This window comes from Helianthus annuus, chromosome 11, assembly GCF_002127325.2.
Source record: "Helianthus annuus cultivar XRQ/B chromosome 11, HanXRQr2.0-SUNRISE, whole genome shotgun sequence".
NCBI classification, from domain to species: Eukaryota; Viridiplantae; Streptophyta; class Magnoliopsida; order Asterales; family Asteraceae; genus Helianthus; species Helianthus annuus.
This window is the reverse complement of record NC_035443.2, coordinates 78,542,109-78,567,840: the sequence shown is the minus strand read 5'-3', so window position 1 is coordinate 78,567,840 and position 25,732 is coordinate 78,542,109. Positions and strand designations below refer to the sequence as shown.

Sequence of the window (25,732 nt, the reverse complement as noted above, 5' to 3'; positions counted from 1 at the left end):
GTCCTTTTTACCTCTAAACCCATTTCGCTTCACTCCTCACAACAGGTTAGCATGCGCCTGTGCAACCACGTGTTTGTACTTTCAAGACCTTCATGGATTACAAGCCTCTTCCTTTCAATGGCACTGAGGGTGCCATAGGGCTTCTGCACTGGATCGAGAAGGTGGAAGCTGTCTTTGCTGTCTGCGAATGTCCCCCTGCTAATTGGGTGAAGTTTGCTACTGGTACTCTTGAGGGTAGTGCGCTTTCGTGGTGGAAGGCGCAAATTCAATTGCTTGGTTTGGAGACTGCTAATGCTACTGCATGGGAAGATTTCAAGGATATGATCAAGGAAGAGTATTGTCACAGGGATGACATCCACAAACTCGAGGACGAGTACTATGGCCTCAGGATGGTTGGGTCAGAGATTGAGACCTACACCAAGCTGTCCAACGACTATGCTGCACTTTGCCCAAACATGTCCCGACCCATGTATCGAAGGATCGAATTGTACATCAAAGGCTTGGTCCCTGAAATCCGGAGCCATGTAACCTCGGCCAACCTCAATACCATACAGCCCGTGGTTCGTCTTGCCCACAAACTCACCAACCAGGCTGTGGAAGAGGGTAAGTTGCCCAAGAGGATCAGTGTTACGGAAGGAACTTCTAGTGACGGCAAACGAAAGTGGGATGGAAATCAGGGCAAGGATACTAACTCTACTCAGGCCCCAGCCCAGCAAAGGAAAACTGAAAACAACAAAGGCCCTCAGCAACAGGGTGGCTATCGGGGAAGCTACCCTAAGTGCAACAAGTGTAACAGACACCACAATGGGGCATGTAACAAAGGTTAGTGCCAGCGATGCAACAAGATGGGGCATGAAGCCAAGGATTGTAGAAGTCAGTTCCCGGCAAGGCAGAATCAGCAACAACCCAACAGCAACAGCAGCAGGGAAACAACCGCGGATGTTTTAAATGTGGGGCAACAGGGCACATGCGAAAGGATTGCCCTGAACTGAATCAGAATCGCAACAACAACCAGGGAGCTGGGAACAATGAACAAAACAACAACGCTGGGAATGGTGCAAGGGGAAGAGCTTTTGTGATTGGAGCTAGAGAAGCAAGGAATGACCCCAACGTCGTGGCGGGTAAGTTCCTACTTGATGATCATTATGTTTCTGTGTTATTTGATTCTGGAGCCGATGCTAGTTATGTGTCCCTACGTATTAGTAAGAAGCATAAGCACCCACCTGCATTATTAAGTTCTAAGCACATCGTTGAGATAGCCAATGGTAGAAACATCGAGGCCTCGCACGTGATCCACGACTGCAAACTAGAATTGTCTGGTCAGACGTTTAGTATCGACCTTTTTCCTGTCAAACTTGGAAGCTTCGACGTCGTCATCGGCATGGATTGGTTATCCAAACATCGCGCTGAGATCCTCTGTCAAGAGAAAGCGGTTCGTATTCCTCGCCGTTCTGGCAAACCCCTCATCGTCCAAGGTAACAAAGGCGGAGAAGTCACAGGCATTATCTCGCTTCTAAAAGCCCAGAAGTGTTTACAAAAAGGGCACACCGCTATCTTAGCACTTGTCACTGACACTCACGAAAAGGAAAAGAGGATTGAAAATTTTCCAGTAGTACGTGACTACCCCGAGGTATTTCCTGAGGAACTACCTGGACTCCCTCCCCACCGTCAGGTCGAATTCCAAATTGAGTTAGCTCCCGGAGCAGCGCCTATAGCTCGTGCGCCTTATCGACTAGCCCCTGCAGAACTGAAGGAACTCTCTACGCAATTACAAGAACTGTTAGACAAAGGATTTATCCGTCCAAGTTCGTCGCCCTGGGGAGCGCCAGCACTCTTTGTCATGAAGAAGGATGGCACATTCCGAATGTGCATCGACTATCGTGAGTTGAACAAAGTTACCATCAAGAATCTTACCCTCTCCCGCGCATCGACGGCCTGTTCGATCAGTTGCAAGGATCGAGCTACTATTCTAAGATTGACCTGCGATCAGGCTATCATCAGCTGAGAGTTCGTAATGAAGACATCTCCAAGACTGCGTTCAGGACTCGTTACGGTCATTACGAGTTCCTCGTCATGCCTTTCGGAATGACTAACGCGCCTGCGGTTTTTATGGACCTCATGAACCGGGTGTGCAAGCCTTACCTCGACAAATTCGTGATTGTGTTTATCGACGACATCCTGATCTACTCGAAAAGTCAAGAAGAGCATGAACAGCACCTGCGCCTTATTCTAGAACTCCTTCGCAATGAGCAACTATACGCCAAGTTCTCGAAATGCGACTTCTGGCTTCGAGACGTCCATTTCCTTGGGCACGTGGTCAATAAGGATGGAATTCACGTCGACCCAGCTAAGATCAATTCTATAAAGAATTGGCCTACCCCTAAGACTCCAACCGAAGTTCGCCAATTCTTGGGATTGGCAGGATACTACCGCAGATTCATCAAGGGATTCTCAAAGATTGCTCAACCCCTCACAACTCTCACTCAGAAAGGTATTGCTTACAAGTGGAAAGAAGCCCAGGAATCGGCTTTTCAAAGGCTAAAGGATAACCTTTGTAGTGCTCCTATCCTCTCGTTACCTGAAGGTACTAACGACTTTGTGGTTTACTGCGACGCGTCTATCCATGGACTCGGTTGCGTGTTAATGCAACGTGAGAAAGTCATTGCTTACGCTTCTCGACAACTTAAGACACACGGAAGAAACTACACTACGCACGACTTGGAACTGGGAGCAGTGATTTTTGCTCTTAAGATATGGAGACATTACCTGTACGGTACCAAGTGCACTATTTACACCGATCACAGGAGTCTCGAACATATCTTTAGGCAAAAAGAATTGAATATGCGACAGCGTCGATGGGTCGAACTCTTGAATGATTATGAATGCGCCATCAAGTACCATCCGGGCAAAGCCAATGTCGTGGCAGACGCCCTTAGCCGAAAGGACACTACACCAAAGCGCGTGCGAGCATTGCAACTTACTATCCAGTCTAGCCTCCCTACTCAGATTCGAAATGCTCAAGTTGAAGCGTTGAAACCGGAAAACATCAGGGCTGAGTCCCTGCGAGGATCGAGACAGCGACTAGAACAGAAAGAAGATGGCGCTTACTATGTAACAGGGCGCATTTGGGTTCCACTCTATGGAGATTTACGTGAACTCGTGATGGACGAAGCCCATAAGTCCCGTTACTCAGTACATCCTGGCTCGGATAAGATGTACCATGACTTAAGGACTACATATTGGTGGCCTGGTATGAAAGCTCACATAGCAACATATGTCAGCAAATGTTTGACTTGCGCAAGAGTCAAGACAGAGTACCAGAAACCAGCAGGCCTACTCCAACAACCAGAAATCCCGAAATGGAAATGGGAGCAAATTTCCATGGATTTTGTTACAGGGCTACCTAGGTCTCAACGCGGAAATGACACTATTTGGGTAATAGTAGATCGATTGACCAAGTCCGCACACTTTTTGGCTATTAAGGAGACAGACAAGTTTTCTACCTTGGCGGAGGTTTACTTAAAGGAAGTAGTTTCGAGGCACGGGGTGCCAGCCTCCATTATTTCCGACCGAGATGCTCGTTTTACTCGGATTTGTGGCAAGCTATGCACAAATCCTTTGGCTCGCGTTTGGACATGAGCACCGCTTATCACCTGCAAACGGATGGGCAGTCTGAACGCACCATCCAAACCCTGGAAGACATGCTTAGGGCATGTGTGATCGATTTTGGCAAGAATTGGGAGAAGCATCTACCGCTAGTGGAATTCTCCTACAATAACAGCTACCACACTAGCATTCAGGCAGCACCTTTTGAGGCATTGTACGGTCGTAAATGCCGATCACCTCTCTGCTGGGCGGAAGTTGGCGATAGCCAAATCACAGGCCCAGAACTAGTGGTAGACACAACGGAAAAGATTGCCTAGATCAGACAACGCATGGCGGCAGCTCGTGACCGCCAGAAAAGTTACGCTGATAAGCGTAGGAAACCACTGGAATTCCAGGTCGGTGACCAGGTTCTACTTAAAGTCTCACCCTGGAAGGGTGTGGTTCGCTTTGGTAAAAGGGGCAAGCTCAATCCGCGATATATCGGACCATTCGAAATTACCGAGAGAATCGGTAAGGTTGCGTATAGATTGAATCTGCCTGAAGAACTGAGTGCGGTACACAACGTGTTTCACGTATCTAATCTGAAGAAGTGTCTGTCAAATGAAACGCTCGTAATTCCTTTCAAGGAACTAACTATTGATGAAAATCTACACTTTACTGAGGAACCGATTGAGATCACGGATCGAGAGATCAAAACCCTCAAACGTAGCCAAATACCCCTCGTACGAGTCCGTTGGAACTCGCGACGTGGCCCAGAGTTCACCTGGGAGCCGGAAGACCAGATGAAGTGCAAGTATCCCCAGTTGTTCCCAAACGAAAACCCCAGCACTGAAGCTACAACCGAATTTCGGGACAAAATTCCAAACTAACGAGGGGATGATGTGACACCCCGTTGAAACGTTCTCATTTACACTAGCTTGTCAGTGGTTGCCTTAACTTTCGGGACGAAAGTTCTTAAAACTCGGGGATAATGTGACACTCTAGGTTTTCCCGAGCTTTTATCTTGTAATACCATTGTGTGTATATACGTTATTAAATGAAAACTAAGGATTATCTGTTTTATTATGTGTTGTAGGTATGTATGATATATATATATACTTATGTATAAAGTGAGCCGAGACCAGCGAACCCGACTCGAGACCACCCGGTCTCGAGTAAACAGTAGACACTTGGGCCGGTTGGGCTATACAACCGAGAAGCCCAATTCGGAAACCCCTAACCCACTCGAGACGGGTATAAAACTCTTGGACTTAGCCACTATTTCCATTTTTGACAACAACCTTTGTGCATCAAACCTCTCCTCTCATTCTCTCTCACTAAAACCCTAAACCCTAACACAATCATCCTCCTCTCCTCCTCTCTTAGACTCAACCGGAAACATCAAGGCTCTCGGATCAAGCTCGGAATCGTCACTCGGAAGTTGATTCTTTGATCCTTCATACCCTCAACATCAACCGGTTAGTATATTTAGGTGTTTGCTATGATTCTTGAGTATTGATGATAAGTGTTTGCCATGTTTTTAGCTAGAAATGTCACTAATGATGATGATGAACATGTTTTAGCTAGTTAGAAGTCGAACCATGTGTTGTTGCTATCGATAATCTTTTGACCAAATGATATGCATGATTGTTGAATAGATTAGGATAGGTTCAAAGAATGTGCACATATATGTTCTTGAAGAGAAGAATGAGATATTACATGTTATCACTTATTGTTATGCTTTTAAGATCATTTTGGTAATGACTTGATTTAATATGATATGAACATACAATGAACTATTTGAATATGGCATGAATACTTGAATATGTGAAGAACATGTTGAATATGATATGAATATTTCAAATTACCATGTTTGATCCGTTTTGTTTGGAAATCAGACAAGAAAACATGTTTGTGCATTGTGGTTGGATAGTACACAATATCATGAAAATGCATTTCTATTGGATAGTACATGTTGACAGGTTCTAGAAGGATTTCTGTGCACGTAACTGTGGTTGCGAGTCGAGACCCTTGGTTGCGACTCGAGACCATCCCATGACAACTCGAGACGGACTTCAGGGACTCGAGACCGGCAAGGTCTCGACTTGAGACTTCATGATCTGGACTCGAGACTGGCTCGAGACCTCTGAGGTTGCGACTCCTGACCAGCACCACTCGAGACCAAAACGTGATCACTCGAGATCTCTTGGTTGCGACTCGAGACCGCGTGTCCTCGAGTCGAGACCGCCTTGTCTCGACTGGGCTGCCTACTATGGTTATTGGGCCATAGCATGTTTAATTGGGCTACCTGTTTGACTGGACTATGTGTTGCTGAATTCTGTATGACTGTGCAAATGTTAGGGCCGGCCCAATAACCCAATTTATAACTGTATGTATCCTGTGTGTTTATTTCGTGTATCATACGTGAATACTTGTACCCCAACTTGACCTATATTGGTAACCATGCTAGTACGTGGTGACCAACGTGATTGACCGAGTAAATAATCTACCGAGCAACCCAAGGTGAGTTCACAACTTAAAGCATGCGTTCCCGGTGGTTTGGGAAACGAAACTAAAAACAACACTATCCCCTTATGAGGGATACAACTTACTTTTCTTCCCTTGTTATTGGGAACCTTTAGTTAATTACTGTTTATACGGATTGCAACAAACAGCACTAAACGAAACTCTATCACTCAAATCCCTACTACATAATACCGATTAGTCGTCGGGGCCAGGCGAACGGGTTATTTGTTGATAGCGCTATTTAGGTTTTACCAGCCTCACACCGTGCCCGTGTATGGGATCGGGCGTGAACTAATGGACTCAGGCATCCGTCAATGATGATAGAACATTGACATCGGGGCATTCTGCGGAAACGCAACGGTTACCTAGTGTTCGGTATTGGAAAAACAGTTTAGTCGCTTACTTTTGGGGTAGCTCCCCATGGCATGTATAAACGGATAAATTAACTGGTGAAACAAGTTTTTGGTAATTAAAACTGGACAACTAGTGAACTCGCTCAACATTATTGTTGACACCTTACTGCATGCTTTGCAGGTAAACAGTGACTCAGGAGCTTGCTGCTTGGGGATGTGTAGTGCTCGTCTACCCCTGTGTTGGGTGTTAAATAAACATGAACTACGAACCTCGTTTAAAACTGTTTTGCTTATGCTTCCGCTACTTACTACTATTTAGACTTAAAACTTTAAGCTTTGATCATGATATTTGCTAATCGTATGGTTAGTAAGTATTACTATGGTTATTAATTCAATTAAACAATATAATTGGTGGCTGGATCCTGGTCAGTCACGCCCTCAAGCGGATGAGGCTCCGCAGGTGGAATTTGGGGGTGTGACACAATCAGACAACGAGGTGGTGAATGGTACGTTCTTTGTTAATAATCAACCTGCGTCTGTTCTTTTTGATTCAGGGGCCGATAAGAGTTTTGTGTCATTATCTTTTGAGCCCTTGCTTCGCGTGTCTAGAACGAAACTAGGTAAGCCTTTGACTGTTGAAGTTGCGAGTGGTGAACCCATTGTTCTTGATTCTGTTCTTCACAACTGCCAGTTGAACCTTAACGACCATCTGTTTCCTATTGACCTCACGCCTATGCAACTTGGAAGCTTCGACATTATTGTGGGTATGGATTGGTTAGCCAAGCATCGCGCAGAGGTAGTGTGTTTTGAGAAGATCGTTCGTGTGCCGCTTTCATCAGGTGAGATACTATAGGTTCGTGGTGAAAAACCTGCTAGTAGCCTCAAGCTTATGTCTTGTTTTCAAGCTCGGAAGTATCTGCGAAAGAACTATGTGGCCTTCTTGGCACATGTTACAGCAGATATAGACCAAGGTAAGTCTATGCAAGATATTCCTGTTGTTCGGGATTATCCGGAGTTGTTTCCTGAAGAGTTGCCTGGTCTACCTCCAGCACGCCAAGTCGAGTTCCGTATTGATCTTGTACCTGGTGCAAATCCTATCGCCAGAGCTCCATATCGTCTTGCACCGTCTGAGATGCAAGAGTTGTCTAAGCGGCTTAAGGAGCTTTCTGACAAAGGTTTTATCCGTCCTAGCTTTTCACCTTGGGGTGCTCCTGTTCTTTTTGTCAAGAAGAAGGATGGATCCTTCAGAATGTGTATCGATTATCGTGAGCTGAATAAGCTTACCATCAAGAATCGATATCCCCTACCTCGCATTGATGATCTCTTTGACCAGTTACAGGGTGCTACTTGCTTTTCGAAGATCGACCTTCGTTCTGGGTATCATCAACTTCGTGTGCATGAAGAGGATATTCCCAAAACAGCATTCCGCACTCGTTATGGGCATTATGAGTTCACAGTCATGCCATTCGGTTTGACCAATGCTCCTGCTGTTTTCATGGACTTGATGAATAGGGTCTGCAAGCCTTATTTGGATAAGTTCATCATCGTTTTTATTGATGACATCTTGATTTATTCTAAGACGCAAGCTGATCACGAGCAACATCTTCGTCTTACTCTAGAACTCCTAAAGAAAGAGCAACTTTTTGCCAAGTTCTCCAAGTGTGAATTTTGGCTTAAGGAAGTTCAATTTTTGGGGCATATTGTCAACGAACAAGGTATTCATGTAGATCCCTCCAAGATCAGTGTGATTAAGGATTGGGATACGCCTACTACTCCTACTGAGGTTCGTTCTTTTCTTGGTCTTGCGGGTTATTACCGCCGCTTCATCGAGAACTTCTCAAAGATTGCAGTTCCTCTAACTGCTCTAACTCAGAAGAACAAACCCTTTGAATGGGGTTCTAAGCAAGAAGAAGCGTTTCAGACCTTGAAACAGAAGCTTTGTGATGCACCTATTCTAACTTTGCCTGAGGGCAATGATGACTTTGTCGTCTACTGTGATGCATCGAAATTGGGTCTTGGCTGTGTTCTGATGCAAAGGAACGAAGTCATAGCCTATGCATCAAGGCAATTGAAGGTACATGAGAGAAACTACACCACTCATGATCTTGAGTTGGGTGCAGTTGTCTTCGCTCTCAAAATCTGGAGACATTATTAGTATGGTACAAAATGTGTGGTTTTCACTGACCACAAAAGTCTCCAGCATATCTTCAACCAGAAGGAACTCAACATGAGGCAAAGACGTTGGGTCGAACTCCTAAACGACTATGATTGCGAAATTCGCTACCATCCTGGTAAAGCGAATATCGTGGCTGACGCATTAAGTCGTAAGGAACGTACTGTGCTTCATTGTGTTCGTGTTCAATCTGCTATTCAAGCACGATCTGATATTGTCACACCCCCAAAATCCACCCGCGGAATACCACCGCTTGGGAGCGTGACTGACCAGGATCAAGCCATCAATCATATCAAACATAGCATTTAATAATAATAAAAGTAATTAACGTAAGTCACCATGACATGATTGATGTTTCAAAACCAAATACTGTTTTAAGTAGCGGAAGCATAGTAAAGTAAATTCAAAACGAGTCATGAGTTCGACATCATTAACGATCCATCTGCCCACAACGACCTGCTCTTCCCTGTGCAAGCTCCAAGTATACCTAGGGTCCTGCAAGGCATGCAGCAAATAATCAACAAACTAGTTGAGCGAGTTCACAGAAAGTAAGTTCATAGTGTAATGCATAAGTATAGCTAGTGGGGGCTTCCCATACTAGTGTGTAATAAGGGTGGGGGCTTCCCATGTTCATCCTGGTTAATGAGGGCTTCTCATTAACGGTACTTACTAGACTAACTTCCGACCATGTGTTCTTCTTTACCGAGAACAGGAAAACGTACAGGGTCACGTAGGCTTTACGTGACGTGCCCTTCCCCGAGGACAGTGGTACGCGTGGGGGCTACGTAGGCTTTACGCAGCGTGGCCTTCCGACCTGGAAGCCAGTAGATGGTATTGGGTTACGTAGGCTTTACGTAACGTGTCCTCCCGACCCGGGAGACATATGGCAAGTATACTGGGTTACGTAGGCTTTACGTAACGTGTCCTGACTAACCTGAGGACGATGGTCTATAGTCTGGTATATGCGTAAGTACGAGTAATCATTCCATATCCAACATATCCAACCCAATTCCCAACCCGGGAATCCCATGCCTTGGCTGTGTGAACTCACATTGGTTTGCTCGGCAGATACACAGAAAGTACAAGTAGCAAGTAAATGATCACTCACGTCCTATCATGGTTATTATACGAGTCAGGTTCGTATATAGCACGTATATAGTAATCACGTATAGTCATGGCAAACATGTACGCACGTAAACAGATAAGACATAGCATGTGAGGATCCAATTGTTCTAAGTCCATTCATACCCGGCCCAATGACATAAGCAGCCCAATAACAAAACAATCCAGATTCTCAATCGGCCCAAATAGCAAACACATACAAGTCCATTAATAAACAGTCCACAATTCAAATCGTTGGGCTCAATAGATTGGGCCCGTGACAGTGAAGGCCCAACAGTGTGCGTGTAAAGGGTGGTCTCGAGTCGCAACGGAGATCTCGAGTCGCAACCGGAGATTACGAGTCGCAACAGCTGGTTGCGAGTCGCAACGGTGATCTCGGTTCATCATGGCCTGGTTACGACTGATCATGTGCTGGTTACGAGTCGCAACGGGACTCGCAACCGTGGTTTCGGCTGGTTCTGTTGTGGTTTCGAGTCGTGACCACGAGGTTTCGACTCGCAATCTGAGTCGCAACCGTGTGCCGTGTGTGTGTAACCGGTTTCCATAAATCCTGCATTGACTTATCCGTGATTTCAGCTAACAGTTTGGTCAGTTTCGGTAACCAGATCAATTAACATAATTTCAACCATTCATTAGCATAATATTGATCAAACATAACAATTGCAACACAAATTCATAAGAACCCTAACAAAATATGAACCACCAACTTATCGATTTGCATAAACAAGCATCCGGTTAACAACAATAACCTATACACAAACTAATCAATCAAGTTAACCATTCGTATTGCATGACATATCAGCCGATTACTACTAGCTTCTACCGATTCATATAAGCATGTAATCACTACATATCATCACTCGGTTTTTACATAACAAGAACAATCCGATTTGTGTGTGAACATTTACCATATATGAGTGTCGATTTCATGATAAGAACATGCATCATCACATTAGCAAACTCAATCATACAAGAACCCTATATCATCATCATCATGGCAGTTATAACAAGTATCAACATATCGATCATAATAAACTTAACACTAACCGATTGAATCTAACAAGGAGAGTGTGATCCGATCGAGATGATGGTCCTGCCGTCGAGTTCCAAGCAAGCCGAGAGGGAGAGAGCAAAGCTTCTAGGGTTTGTGTGTGTGTTTGTGATTTTGCAAAAGTGGTAAAACAACACCCCTAAACTCGGTTTTGTGTTGCGAGTGGGGAGTGGGCCGAGCCCACTCGGTTGTCTAATGGTCCGCGTACAAGGTGTGGCCCAAAGGGCTTTGTGTGGCCGGTTTGTGTAGTTTGGGCTCGTGCAACGCATAACATTCATACACACACAACACACGTAAACAAATATTCATTTAAAATCATATAATTCAGCACGTGACGTTACATCAAAGCAAGTCTAAAGTTCGAGTTGTCACATTATCCCCAACTAATTGGAAATTTCGTCCCGAAATTTGGTATGCACTCACTGAGGAAGCTAGGTAAACTGTACTGTTCACTGATTTTCCTGGGGTGTCACATCCTCCCCCCGTTGATCTGGAATTTCGTCCCGAAATTCCGAAGTAGTAGCTTCAGCCTCAGTAGTGGTTGCCTTGTTCCCGAATAACTGGGGGTACTTTTCTGTCATCCTGTCTTCGCGTTCCCAGGTGTACTCTGGGCCACGTGTGGAGTTCCAACGAACTCGGACAAGAGGGATTCTCTTGTGTTTGAGGACCTTCACATCCCGGTCCGTGATTTCAACTGGTTCCTCGACGAACTGCAACCGCTCGTCGATAGTGAGTTCCTTAAAAGGAATGATGAGTGTTTCGTCTGATAGGCACTTCTTTAAGTTCGATACATGAAAGACATTGTGAACTGCCCCGAGTTCAGCTGGTAGTTTCAACTTGTAGGCTACCTTGCCAATCTTTTCTATGATTTCGAATGGTCCGACGTACCGCGGATTCAGTTTGCCCCGTTTGCCAAAACGAACCACACCCTTCCAGGGTGAAACTTTCAACAAAACCCGGTCCCCGACCTCGAATTCCAATGGCTTTCTACGCTTGTCCGCGTAGGCTTTCTGACGGTCGCGTGCTGCCGCCATGCGTTGTCGTATCTGTGCAATCTTTTCTGTGGCGTCCACTACAATCTCTGGACCCGTAATCTGACTATCTCCCACCTCTGCCCAACAGAGAGGTGACCGGCATTTACGCCCGTACAATGCCTCGAATGGAGCGGCTTGAATGCTGGTATGGTAACTGTTATTGTAAGAAAACTCCACCAAAGGGAGATGCTTTTCCCAGCCGTTGCCGAAATCAATAACGCATGCCCGAAGCATGTCTTCGAGAGTTTGGATCGTACGCTCAGACTGCCCATCCGTCTGAGGGTGGTATGCTGTGCTCATGTCTAATCGTGAGCCGAAAGATTTATGCATTGCTTGCCAAAGTTCTGACGTGAATCGTGCATCGCGATCCGAAATGATAGATGTGGGCACCCCGTGCCTCGAGACAACTTCTTTAAGATATACGTCTGCGAGAGTGGAGAATTTATCCGTTTCCTTAATCGGCAGGAAGTGTGCAGACTTGGTGAGTCGATCAACTATGACCCATATCGTATCGTTCCCACGCTGGGATCTAGGTAGGCCTGTAACGAAATCCATGGAAATTTCTTCCCATTTCCACTGAGGTATCTTAGGCTGCTGAAGTAGGCCAGCTGGTTTCTGATATTCGACCTTGACTCTCGCACAGGTCAAGCACTTTCCAACGTACGTAGCAATGTGGGCCTTCATACCAGGCCACCAATAAGTAGTGCTGATATCGTGGTACATTTTATCCGACCCTGGATGTACCGAATAGCGAGACTTGTGAGCTTCATCCATTACAAGTTCGCGTAAACCGCCATAGAGAGGGACCCAAATCCGGCCCGTTACATAGTAGGCGCCGTCTGCCTTCTGTTCCATTTGCTGTCGTGAGCCGCGTAAGGCTTCAGCCTTGACGTTTTCGGGCTTCAGTGCTTCTATCTGGGCAGCTCGTATCTGAGCAGGAAGGCTAGACTGAATCGTAAGCTGTAGCGCTCGCACGCGCTTTGGTAAGGTGTCCTTTCGACTAAGGGCATCAGCCACAACATTGGCTTTGCCTGGATGATACTTGATAGCGCATTCGTAGTCGTTAAGTAACTCGACCCATCGTCGTTGACGCATGTTCAAATCCTTCTGCTTAAGAATATGCTCGAGACTCCTGTGATCGGTGTAAATCGTGCACCTGGTACCGTACAGGTAGTGTCGCCATATCTTAAGCGCAAAAACAACAGCTCCCAGCTCTAAATCGTGCGTCGTGTAGTTGCGTTCATGAATCTTGAGTTGACGAGAGGCGTAAGCGATAACCTTGTCGCGCTGCATTAACACACATCCCAATCCCCGAATGGATGCATCACAATAAACCACAAAGTCATCCGTGCCCTCTGGCAATGAGAGGATAGGTGCACTGCAAAGTCTATCCTTTAGGTGCTGAAAAGCAGTCTCCTGGGGCTCTCCCCAGCGATAGGTAACACCCTTCTGTGTCAGTAACGTAAGCGGCTGAGCAATCTTCGAGAAATCCCTGATAAACCGTCTGTAGTAACCTGCCAGACCCAAGAATTGGCGTATTTCTGTCGGTGTACGCGGTGCAGGCCAGTTCCTGATCGAATCTACCTTGGATGGATCGACATGGATCCCATCCTTGTTCACCACGTGGCCTAGAAAGTGGACTTCACGAAGCCAGAAGTCGCATTTAGAAAACTTAGCGTACAGCTGTTCCTTCCGAAGGAGTTCCAAAATTAGGCGAAGATGCTGCTCGTGCTCCTCCTGACTCTTGGAGTAAATCAGGATGTCGTCGATGAACACAATGACGAACTTGTCGAGATAGGGTTTGCACACCCTGTTCATAAGATCCATAAATACCGCAGGCGCGTTCGTTAACCCGAATGGCATGACGAGAAACTCGTAGTGACCGTAACGAGTCCTGAATGCAGTCTTGGAGACGTCCTCATCCCGGACTCTCAGCTGATGATAACCAGACCTCAAGTCTATCTTCGAGTAGTAGCACGACCCTTGCAACTGGTCGAATAAGTCGTCTATGCGTGGAAGAGGATAACGGTTCTTCACCGTCACCTTGTTGAGTTCACGGTAGTCGATGCACATCCTGAACGTACCGTCTTTCTTTTTCACGAAAAGCACTGGAGCTCCCCAAGGCGAAGAGCTTGGTCGAATGAAACCCTTTTCCAAGAGCTCTTGCAATTGCTTTGACAATTCCTCCAATTCTGATGGAGCCAGACGATATGGTGCGCGAGCTATGGGTGCTGCTCCTGGAGCGAGCTCGATCTGAAATTCAACCTGACGATGAGGCGGTAAGCCTGGTAAGTCTTCAGGAAACACCTGAGGGTAATCACGTACAACTGGAATGTCTTCCAATTTCTTTTCCTTTGCTGAGGCGTCTGTAACAAGAGCCAAAATGGCTGTGTGACCCTTACGTAAGCATTTCTGAGCCTTCAAGAAAGAGATGATGCCAACCACAGCACCACTCTTGTCGCCTTGAACTTCTAGAGGTTCCTGACCCGAACGAGGAATGCGAATAACCTTTTCGCTGCATAAGATTTCGGCCTGGTGTTGGGAAAGCCAATCCATCCCAATCACGACGTCGAAGCTACCCAAAACTATGGGAATGAGATCAATAGAGAAGGCTTGACCAGCTAGGATAAGATTACAACCCTGAACTACGTGCGTGGCTTCTAGACTTTTACCGTTAGCTAACTCTACTACATGTTTGGTGGGTAAAAGTGTTGGTGCACGTTTTAGCAGTTGACACATTTTCACAGACATATAGCTTGTATCCGCACCCGAATCAAATAAAACAGTAACGTAAATATTGTCGAGGAGAAACTTACCCATGACAACGTTGGGATCGTTCACTGCGTCACCTCGACCTAGCACGAATGCACGACCACGAGCTTCATTGCCGTTGTTGTTGTTGTTCCCGCCGTTGTTATTCCCATTGCCCTGGTTATTGTTGTTGCGATTCTGGTTCAACTGAGGGCAATCGCGTTTGAAGTGACCTTCAGCCCCACACTGGAAACATCCTCGGTTCCCACGCTGTGGCTGCTGCTGCTGCTGCTGGTTTTGTGGAGCTGGTTGCTGAGGCTGCTGATTCTGATTCGCAGGACGAGGGCTCCTGCAGTCTTTGGCCTCGTGCCCCATCTTAAGACACCTTTGACAGCGACCCTTGTTACATGGGCTGTGGTGATGCCTGTTGCAGTTGTGACACCTGGGTTGACTACCCTGATATCTCCTCTGTCTGTGACCACCAGAGGATTGCTGACTGGGACTCTGATAGTGATCGATCTTCTGCTGCTGAGATTGTGGCTGAACAGATGCCGAACCTTTGCTGGAATCCCCATCCCATTTCCTTTTACTGTCACCAGACGTAGCAGGAGTAACTGAGGTGGTGACATTAGCAGTAGCATTAACACGCTTGGGCAATCTATTCTGTTCCACTGCCTGATCGGTGATACGGTGAGCGAGACGCTGTATTTCCTGAATGTTTTCGAGATTAGCCGACGTCACGTGGCTCTGAATTTCTGGCGCCAATCCCTTGAGATACAACTCAATGCGCTTGTATGGAGGGTCCACCATAGTTGGACACAGAACGGCCAGCTCATTGGACCGTTTGGTATACGCTTCGATTTCCGATCCAACCATTTTCAAGTTATAAAGCTCATCTTCCAGCTTGTGTATGTCTTCCCGCGTGCAATACTCACGCTTGATGAGTTCCTTAAAGTCGTTCCATGGGGTGGCGTTAGCAGCTGCCAACCCTAAAATCTGCACTTGTGCGTTCCACCAAGTGAGCGCAATCCCTTCAAGTGTGCCAGTGGCGAACTTCACCCTGCGAGCCTCAGGGCATTCGCACATTTCGAAAACCGACTCGAGCTTTTCAAACCAGTGGAGGAGTCCAACTGCTCCCTCTGTGCCACTAAACGAGCTAGGACGACATTCCATGAAGTTCTTGAAGGTGCACCCAGGCTGCTGCTGAGCGGGTTGACCTGCTTGGGCGGCTGCAACTGCCGCAGCAATGAGAGCCTCTAGCTGGGCTTGAGTCATGTTAATTCGTGCGGCCATTGATCTTCATAGTAACAAGTAGCATACATAAGAATGGTTCGCGAGTAGGGCGATGACAGAAAAGCGTAGGCATATAGGTGTTCTCATGAAATCAAAGCATGTGTATCTAAGCGTAATGCGAGCAAAGTTCTAAGCAGTTCTAGCAAACAGGCAATAAACATAAACCTTATTACCTAGGATGTCGAGTCTTGCACGTGGAGCGAAGCGTCGTTGTGGATCGTTGAGAGCACTGTACTGGTTATAGTCCGGTTTTAATAAAACGTTTTCCCCATATTAAAACCAAGTTCTCTATAACCAATGGCTCTGATACCAATCTGTCACACCCCCAAAATCCACCCGCGGAATACCACCGCTTGGGAGCGTGACTGACCAGGATCAAGCCATCAATCATATCAAACATAGCATTTAATAATAATAAAAGTAATTAACGTAAGTCACCATGACATGATTGATGTTTCAAAACCAAATACTGTTTTAAGTAGCGGAAGCATAGTAAAGTAAATTCAAAACGAGTCATGAGTTCGACATCATTAACGATCCATCTGCCCACAACGACCTGCTCTTCCCTGTGCAAGCTCCAAGTATACCTAGGGTCCTGCAAGGCATGCAGCAAATAATCAACAAACTAGTTGAGCGAGTTCACAGAAAGTAAGTTCATAGTGTAATGCATAAGTATAGCTAGTGGGGGCTTCCCATACTAGTGTGTAATAAGGGTGGGGGCTTCCCATGTTCATCCTGGTTAATGAGGGCTTCTCATTAACGGTACTTACTAGACTAACTTCCGACCATGTGTTCTTCTTTACCGAGAACAGGAAAACGTACAGGGTCACGTAGGCTTTACGTGACGTGCCCTTCCCCGAGGACAGTGGTACGCGTGGGGGCTACGTAGGCTTTACGCAGCGTGGCCTTCCGACCTGGAAGCCAGTAGATGGTATTGGGTTACGTAGGCTTTACGTAACGTGTCCTCCCGACCCGGGAGACATATGGCAAGTATACTGGGTTACGTAGGCTTTACGTAACGTGTCCTGACTAACCTGAGGACGATGGTCTATAGTCTGGTATATGCGTAAGTACGAGTAATCATTCCATATCCAACATATCCAACCCAATTCCCAACCCGGGAATCCCATGCCTTGGCTGTGTGAACTCACATTGGTTTGCTCGGCAGATACACAGAAAGTACAAGTAGCAAGTAAATGATCACTCACGTCCTATCATGGTTATTATACGAGTCAGGTTCGTATATAGCACGTATATAGTAATCACGTATAGTCATGGCAAACATGTACGCACGTAAACAGATAAGACATAGCATGTGAGGATCCAATTGTTCTAAGTCCATTCATACCCGGCCCAATGACATAAGCAGCCCAATAACAAAACAATCCAGATTCTCAATCGGCCCAAATAGCAAACACATACAAGTCCATTAATAAACAGTCCACAATTCAAATCGTTGGGCTCAATAGATTGGGCCCGTGACAGTGAAGGCCCAACAGTGTGCGTGTAAAGGGTGGTCTCGAGTCGCAACGGAGATCTCGAGTCGCAACCGGAGATTACGAGTCGCAACAGCTGGTTGCGAGTCGCAACGGTGATCTCGGTTCATCATGGCCTGGTTACGACTGATCATGTGCTGGTTACGAGTCGCAACGGGACTCGCAACCGTGGTTTCGGCTGGTTCTGTTGTGGTTTCGAGTCGTGACCACGAGGTTTCGACTCGCAATCTGAGTCGCAACCGTGTGCCGTGTGTGTGTAACCGGTTTCCATAAATCCTGCATTGACTTATCCGTGATTTCAGCTAACAGTTTGGTCAGTTTCGGTAACCAGATCAATTAACATAATTTCAACCATTCATTAGCATAATATTGATCAAACATAACAATTGCAACACAAATTCATAAGAACCCTAACAAAATATGAACCACCAACTTATCGATTTGCATAAACAAGCATCCGGTTAACAACAATAACCTATACACAAACTAATCAATCAAGTTAACCATTCGTATTGCATGACATATCAGCCGATTACTACTAGCTTCTACCGATTCATATAAGCATGTAATCACTACATATCATCACTCGGTTTTTACATAACAAGAACAATCCGATTTGTGTGTGAACATTTACCATATATGAGTGTCGATTTCATGATAAGAACATGCATCATCACATTAGCAAACTCAATCATACAAGAACCCTATATCATCATCATCATGGCAGTTATAACAAGTATCAACATATCGATCATAATAAACTTAACACTAACCGATTGAATCTAACAAGGAGAGTGTGATCCGATCGAGATGATGGTCCTGCCGTCGAGTTCCAAGCAAGCCGAGAGGGAGAGAGCAAAGCTTCTAGGGTTTGTGTGTGTGTTTGTGATTTTGCAAAAGTGGTAAAACAACACCCCTAAACTCGGTTTTGTGTTGCGAGTGGGGAGTGGGCCGAGCCCACTCGGTTGTCTAATGGTCCGCGTACAAGGTGTGGCCCAAAGGGCTTTGTGTGGCCGGTTTGTGTAGTTTGGGCTCGTGCAACGCATAACATTCATACACACACAACACACGTAAACAAATATTCATTTAAAATCATATAATTCAGCACGTGACGTTACATCAAAGCAAGTCTAAAGTTCGAGTTGTCACAGATATCCAAGCATGCATTTCTCAGGCTCAACATGCTAGTGTTTCACAAGACTTAATGGGTATGGAATTACCCTATCACATTAAGCCTGATCTTGTGCTGAAGGAAGATGGATCGTATTACTTCATGGACCGTTTGTGGGTCCCAAGCCAAGATGATCTTCGCACTCTGCTTATGGATGAGGCCCATAAGTCTCATTATTCTATTCATCCTGGCTCAGATAAAATGTATAAGGATCTTCGTACTCAGTATTGGTGGCCTGGTATGAAGAAAGACATTGCCTTGTACGTTTCAAAGTGCCTTACTTGTCTCAAGGTCAAGGCTGAACACCAACATCCTTATGGTCTTTTGGAGCAACCAGAGATCCCAGTTTGGAAATGGGAAAACATTGCCATGGATCTCGTTACCAAACTTCCGCGCACTAAGAAAGGTCACGATGCCATCTGGGTAGTTGTTGATCGTCTTACAAAGTCAGCGCATTTCCTGCCGATCCGTGAGAATCTATCTGCTGAAGATCTAGCCAAAATCTACGTGGATGAAATTGTATCTCGACATGGTGTTCCTTTGAACATTATTTCTGATAGGGATGCTCGCTTCTCTTCTCGATTTTGGAGAACCATGCAATCTGCTATGGGGACCCAACTCAATCTGAGCACAGCCTATCATCCACAAACAGATGGCCAAACTGAAAGAATAATCCAGACCTTGGAAGATATGCTTTGAGCTTGTGTGATCGATTTTGGTGGTAGTTGGGATTCACATCTTCCATTGATTGAATTCTCCTACAACAATAGTTATCACTCCAGCATCAACATGGCTCCTTTCGAGGCTCTCTATGGTCGAAAATGTCGTTCACCAGTCTGCTGGAATGAAATAGGTGAGGCTCAGCTTACTTGACCTGACCTCATTCTAAGGACAACTGACAAGGTTAAGAAAGTTCGTGATAACTTACAGGCAGCTCGATGCCGTCAAAAGAGTTACGCGGACCGACGACGCAAGCCCTTAGAATTCCAAGTCGGTGATCGTGTATTACTTAAGGTCTCACCTTGGAAAGGTGTGATCAGATTTGGAAAGAAAGGAAAACTTGCACCTAGATATGTTGGACCATTCAAGATCATCGAAAGAATCAGCAAGGTAGCCTACAGACTTGCATTACCTCCTAAACATGGAAATGTTCATCCTACTTTCCACGTATCCAATCTCAAAAAGTGTTTAGCTGATGACAACCTCCACATACCGCTTGACGAAATCCGTGTTGATAAAACACTACATTTTGTTGAGAAACCTGTGGAAATTATGGATCGTAAAGTCAAATGGCTTAAACGCAAGCGCATTCCGTTGGTTAAAGTTCGCTGGGAATCTAAACGTGGACCTGAGTTTACTTGGGAACGTGAAGATCAAATGAAGGCGAAGTATCCACATCTATTCTCACGAGTTTCCTCTAAACAAATTTCGGGACGAAATTTCCTCAAGTAGGGGAGACTGTGACATCTGTGCTTGTAATCATTGTAAACAGTTCAGTTATCAATGAAATAAAGTTATTTGATCCCTATGTTTGTTTGTTTATGTTTGATGTTTTTTCATGTTTTGACTTTTATTCGATTTCAAACTCTATATCGCTTTCTAGAGAATTATACGCAAACTGGTGCGAAAACGTAATCAGTTATACGCGACGAATACTCCGGAACATCAATTTATGCTTGACATACCTTAAATAACCTTTACATAACTTAGCAAGTACCACCAAGATGGGTCTCTTGCTATGCTTACTGTTGATTTTTCGAATGCTTTTAATTTGGTTGACAGGACAACGCTACTGTACGAGGTAAGGAAAAGATGTCCTTCTATTTCTACGTGGGTCGATTTTTTATATGGTCAACCAGCTAGATTATATGTGGGGGATGAGTATATTTGGTCTACTACTGGCGTTCAGCAGGGAGACCCCTTGGGGCCCCTCCTTTTTGCCCTTGTTCTACACCCCCTTGTTCACCGACTAAGGGATCGCTGCAAACTTCTATTTCACGCCTGGTACCTAGATGACGGAACGCTTATTGGAGATGCCACCCAAGTGGCTAATGCTTTAGATATCATCAGAGCTGAGGGTCCTTCCTTAGGGCTTCAACTTAATATAAAGAAAACTGAAGTTTTCTGGCCAACCTGCAATGGTGTAAAGGTTCAGGAGGGCTTATTCCCTCGGGGGATTGGGAGGCCGGTGCGGGGTGTGAAACTCCTGGGGGGTGCCGTTAGTCGTGATGCAGAGTTTATTAGTAGTATGGCTCTTAAAAGAGCGAACTGTGCAATCGAGCTGATGAGGTGCCTTAAACGCCTACGGGACCCTCAGAGCGAGCTCCTCTTGCTTCGTTCTTGTATGGGTGTTGCTAAATTACTATTTGGTCTTCGAACGTGTCAACCTTCTTTGGTCGGGGGAGCTGTCTTTGTTTTTGATGAAGGCCTCCGGGGAGCATTAGAGGATATTGTTGTTTGTGGGGGTGCCTTTTTTGGAGATCTCCAATGGAGGTTGGCTTCTCTCCCGACCCGGTTCGGAGGCTTAGGGATTTGTACGGCCGAGGATGCTTCTTCATATGCTTTCGTGGCTTCAAGGGCCCAATCTTGGGGTTTACAAGACCACATACTCCGAGAATGTGGTGGGGATGTTTTAGACTCCGATTACAGGAGTGCGTTGGACCTTTTGTATAGTTCTCTTCCCGACCTTGATATTGGCGGTTTCTAAATTAAAGACACCGCCCCTCCTAAATCCCAGAAAATTCTGGCGAATGCCTTATATGGCGAAATTGTCATGAGGTTTGAAGAGAAGTTTGTTTTATCTCCTCGGCAAAGAGCTGTGTTTGAATGTCTACATGCCCCACATGCTCAGGATTTTCTGTCTGTCGCACCTATTGAAGGCTTGGGGCAACACATGTCGGCTGTGGAATATCGTGCTATCCTTAGATACCGACTGATGATTCCTTTGTTCCCAGTTGACGAGCCATGTCCGGTATGCCGCAAAGCGTGTTTGGATTCTTTCGGCGAGCACGCGATCCACTGTAAAGAGCTAGCGGGGTTTTAAATATCGGCATGATTGGGTGAGAGATGTGTTATGTGATGTTCTTAAGCGGGCCGGGATCTCTGCCAAAAAGGAGGCTCCAGTAAATTTTCTGACTGACCCCTTAGAGGGGAGGTCCACTTTACGCCCGGCAGACATCCTTGTGTTTGGATGGGAAGGGGGAAACACGCTTGTGTAGATCTAACTGGAGTCTCCCCCCTTGTCGGGCTCAAGGACAAGGGCTTTGTCGTAGGGCAAGCGGTGCTCAAGGCAGAGGCAAGCAAAGTGGCAAAACATGAGAAAGCCTGCTTGGAGAATCAACATGTGTTTGTCCCGTTTGCGTTTGATACCTTTGGTGGTCTCGCTCCTGATGCTGTGCGCCTTTTGAATCGGATTCAAAAAGTCGTTAATAGTAATTCTTCGTCGCTAAAGGTTTCAAACTTTGTATTTAGTAGAATTGGTTTTTCTATTCAAAAGGGGGTGGCGGCGCAACTTGTTGCCCGACTACCTGCCATTGCTTTGTAATTGCCCTTTTTCGTGTGGAATGAAAAGAATATAAATTTCTTAAAAAAAATAACTTAGAAATAAGTTTTAGAAGGTTTGGCATGCCGAAATCAAGTTATTTCGCTTACAGGGACTAAAATTGACAAACTGCGAAAGTATGCCGATTTGAACTGTAACAAACATTCCGGAACATGGCCATAATTTAAACACACCTTAAATATCCCTTACATAGCTTAGAAATAGGCTTTGATGGGTTCGGTGTGCTAAAATAAACTTTTGGGTCATTCAGGGACTAAAAGTGTCAAAAAGTGCATAAGTTTGCATTTTCGCGCATAACTTACGTTCTGAGTACATCCGGACATCCAAAAATTTATGTAATCATTAGAATATTATGTTTTAGCGTTTGGCTTGCCAAAAATCCAATCGTCGCGCAATTTGGACCATTTTTGCGTCCGTTACGACTTCCGTCATAATTAACCGAACAACGCAATCGTACGGCCAAACGAACCGACATCCGGCATATTTTTGAGCATATTTCAAGTCCCCTATACTTTAACTTCATTTTAGAGCCTTAAAATGGGGTTAACGGGGCTTAAACGTGCCAAAATGCATCAAAAATCAAGTTTGGGAACACAGGGGCCTGTTCTGCCAATTAATGAAAGTTTCTGCCAGCAAGCCAGGTCCTTACGGACCGTATGGACTTGCTTACGGTCCGTAAGCATGTCCTAGATCAGCAGAATTGTGCAAACAGCTGTTTACAGCTGTTTAACACCCCAAAACCACTTGCAAATGGTTTTTAACAATCCTATGGGCTCCCATGGGTTTGTAATTCAGTGGGTATGTGTTGTACGACTCAGATTTAACGCTTGGGGAACAAGAAACGATCTTAACGGTTCCATGTTTCCTATAAATACCCAACCCCAACTTCATTCAATCCCACTTGATTCTGAGATTTTCTCTAAGTTGGAGTTATAAACACTTCATACCTGAGAAATACTCGGAAATCAATCTTGCGGGGACCTTCTGTAAGTATTCTTTCGCGTTTTTCGTTCGTTTTCGCGTTAAAGTCAAACTGTGTTTGACTTTCTGCATTGACCAGTTTTTGGTCAACGCGAAGTTCGTTTAAACTTCATAACGTGAGCGTAATCACGATGGTTATAGTCCCTAGTAACTATACCTACTGATTACCACGTTATCTAGGCTCAGTTACGAGTCGTAGTTTCGGCCAAAATGCGTTTTCTCGCGTATTTTGTAGCCAAACTACTCTAGGGTATTAAAACCGTTTGTTTTAATACCAAACCTGTTTTCTAACATTACTAAACATGTTCTAGCATGTTTAGCTCGTCGCTTTTAGATTTGTGCTTGTTTAGGGTCGTAAAGGTAAGCGATCTAATCAATCGCTTATGCTTACGAACCCGACCCATTTGGTCGATCTTTAGGATCCGACCAAACATTTTAGGTGATCATAGTTGTATAGGGAATAACTGTAACATTTGTGCTTGTAATCATTATGAACAGTTTAGTTATCAATAAAACAATGTTACTTGATCCCAATGTTTGTTTGGTTGTGTTTTACATTTTTCATGTCTTGACTTTTGTTCAATTTCAAACTCTACATCGCCTTCTAGAGAGTTATACGCTAACTGGTGCTTAAACGTACTCAGTTTAATGCGACAAATACTCCGGAACATCAACATATACTCAACATACCTTAAATAACCTTTACATAACTTAGAAATAAGTTTTGAAGGGTTTGGTATGGCAAAAACAAGTTAATTCGCTTACAGGGACTAAAATTGACAAACTGCGAAAGTATGCCAATTCAAACTGTAACGGACATTCCGGAACATGTCCATAAGTTAAACATACCATAAATATCCTTTACATAGCTTAGAAATAGGCTTTGAGGGGTTTGGTATGCTAAAACAAACTTTTGGATCATTCAGGGGCTAAAAGTGTCAAAAAGTGCACAAGTTTGCACTTTCACGCATAACTTACATTCTGAATACATCCGGACATCCAAAAATTTATGTAAGCATCCTAATATTATGCCTTAGTGTATGGCATGAGAAAAATCCATTCGTCGCGTCATTTGGACCGTCTTTCGCGCTTATGCGCATTCCGTCGTAATTAAGCGAACATCGCGATCGTACGGCCTAACGAACCGACATCCAGAACATTTTTGAGCATGTTTCATGTCCACAATGTTTAGGCATCATTTTAGGGCCTTAAAGTTGGCTTTACGGGCCTTAGAAGTGTCGGAAATGGCTTAAATACGCAACAGGGTCCAAAACTGCCAATTCTGAAAATATGTGCAGATCAGACGGGGCCATGCGGCCCGTGTGAGTTTGGCCTGCATATTGAGGCGGGCCGCGTGGGACTGTCAGACCAGATTCAATGTTTGCATTCAATGTAGTTGGCCTTTCGTTCGATCAAGGGGCAATGCCCTTTCACCCAATCAAAGGCCAAAGGCCATTTTCAGTAACCACCACATTTTGACAAGTGTACGGGCGAGATCGTGGCACGATATTCGATAAATGATCCTAACGGTTATGCTTTTCCTATAAATACCCCCCCCCCTTTGTTGCAAAAACCCACACAATCTGATCAAGAGCTCTAAGTTGGAACCTTTGTTTCATACCTGAGCTATTTTGATCTAGATTAGCATTCGGGGACCCTCCGTAAGTATTCTTTCGCTCTTTTATTCGCTTTTCGAGTCCGAAAGTCAACGTTTTGTTGACTTTCTGCATTGACCAGCCTATGGTCAACACGAAGTTCATGGAACTTTATAACGTGAGCGTGATCACGATGGTTATAGTCCGTAGTGACTATACCTACTGATTACCACGTTATCTAGGCTCAGTGACGAGTCGTAGTTTCGGCCAAAATGTGCATTCTTGCATGTTTTGTAACCAAACTACTCGTGAGCATCAAAGCCGTTTGCTTTGATGCCAAACCTGTTTTCTAAACTTAGTTAAACATGTTCTAACATGCTTAGCTCGTCACTTTTAGTTTAGTGCTTATATAGGGTCGTAAGGTAAGCGATCTAAACCATCGCTTATACTTTCGAACCCGACCCATTTGGTCGGTCATTATGATCCGACAAAACACATTAGGTGACCATAGCTATAACCTTCCGAGGTTATACCTTGTGGTCACGATGTTAGGCGTTCCAGACGCGTTCTACGCGAACGACGCGTAAGGTAGCATAAGCTACCTAAGCGGGTCGTGATGGGTCGCAAGCACCTAGGTTAAGTTTCATTTTAGTATGTAGGCTTTGTTAAACCATATTACACGAGTCCCCATACTCGTTTGGTTTACGAACCCGCATACTATCGGTTCCTCCGATTTTAGGTCCGGTATATTAACATAGCTACCTATTAGGTGCCGTTTGATATTCCGTGACCTAGCATTGTTTGGTTATTACACAAGAACTCCAAAGCAATCTCAGGTGAGTATATTGAACCCCTCTTTTACTGTTTTCCAAACTGTTTTGGGGTGAAACACATGTGCCTATCTCTTACATTCATGCTTTCCATGTTTTCACATCATATGCCTGCTATGTTGTTAGTACATTATAGTACACGATTTCATTACATTTTATGCTATGTATGCCTATTGTGTGCGTACTTAGTACATTGATTTACCTTACAT

The 25,732-nt window shown here is 45.0% G+C and overlaps 1 protein-coding gene across 1 annotated transcript; it reads left to right on the top strand.

Moving 5' to 3' along the window:
- The first annotated feature begins 20,293 nt into the window (after positions 1-20,293).
- On the top strand, positions 20,294-21,262 carry LOC110931935. Its single transcript, XM_022175305.1, has one exon. The coding sequence runs from the start codon at positions 20,294-20,296 to the stop codon at positions 21,260-21,262; it is 969 nt and encodes a 322-aa protein (XP_022030997.1).
- The last annotated feature ends 4,470 nt before the right edge of the window (positions 21,263-25,732 follow it).

What these genes read in the sequence shown, in the direction of transcription:
- LOC110931935 (XM_022175305.1), top strand. Translation starts at nt 20,294, where the DNA reads ATGCTTACTGTTGATTTTTCGAATGCTTTTAATTTGGTTGACAGGACA.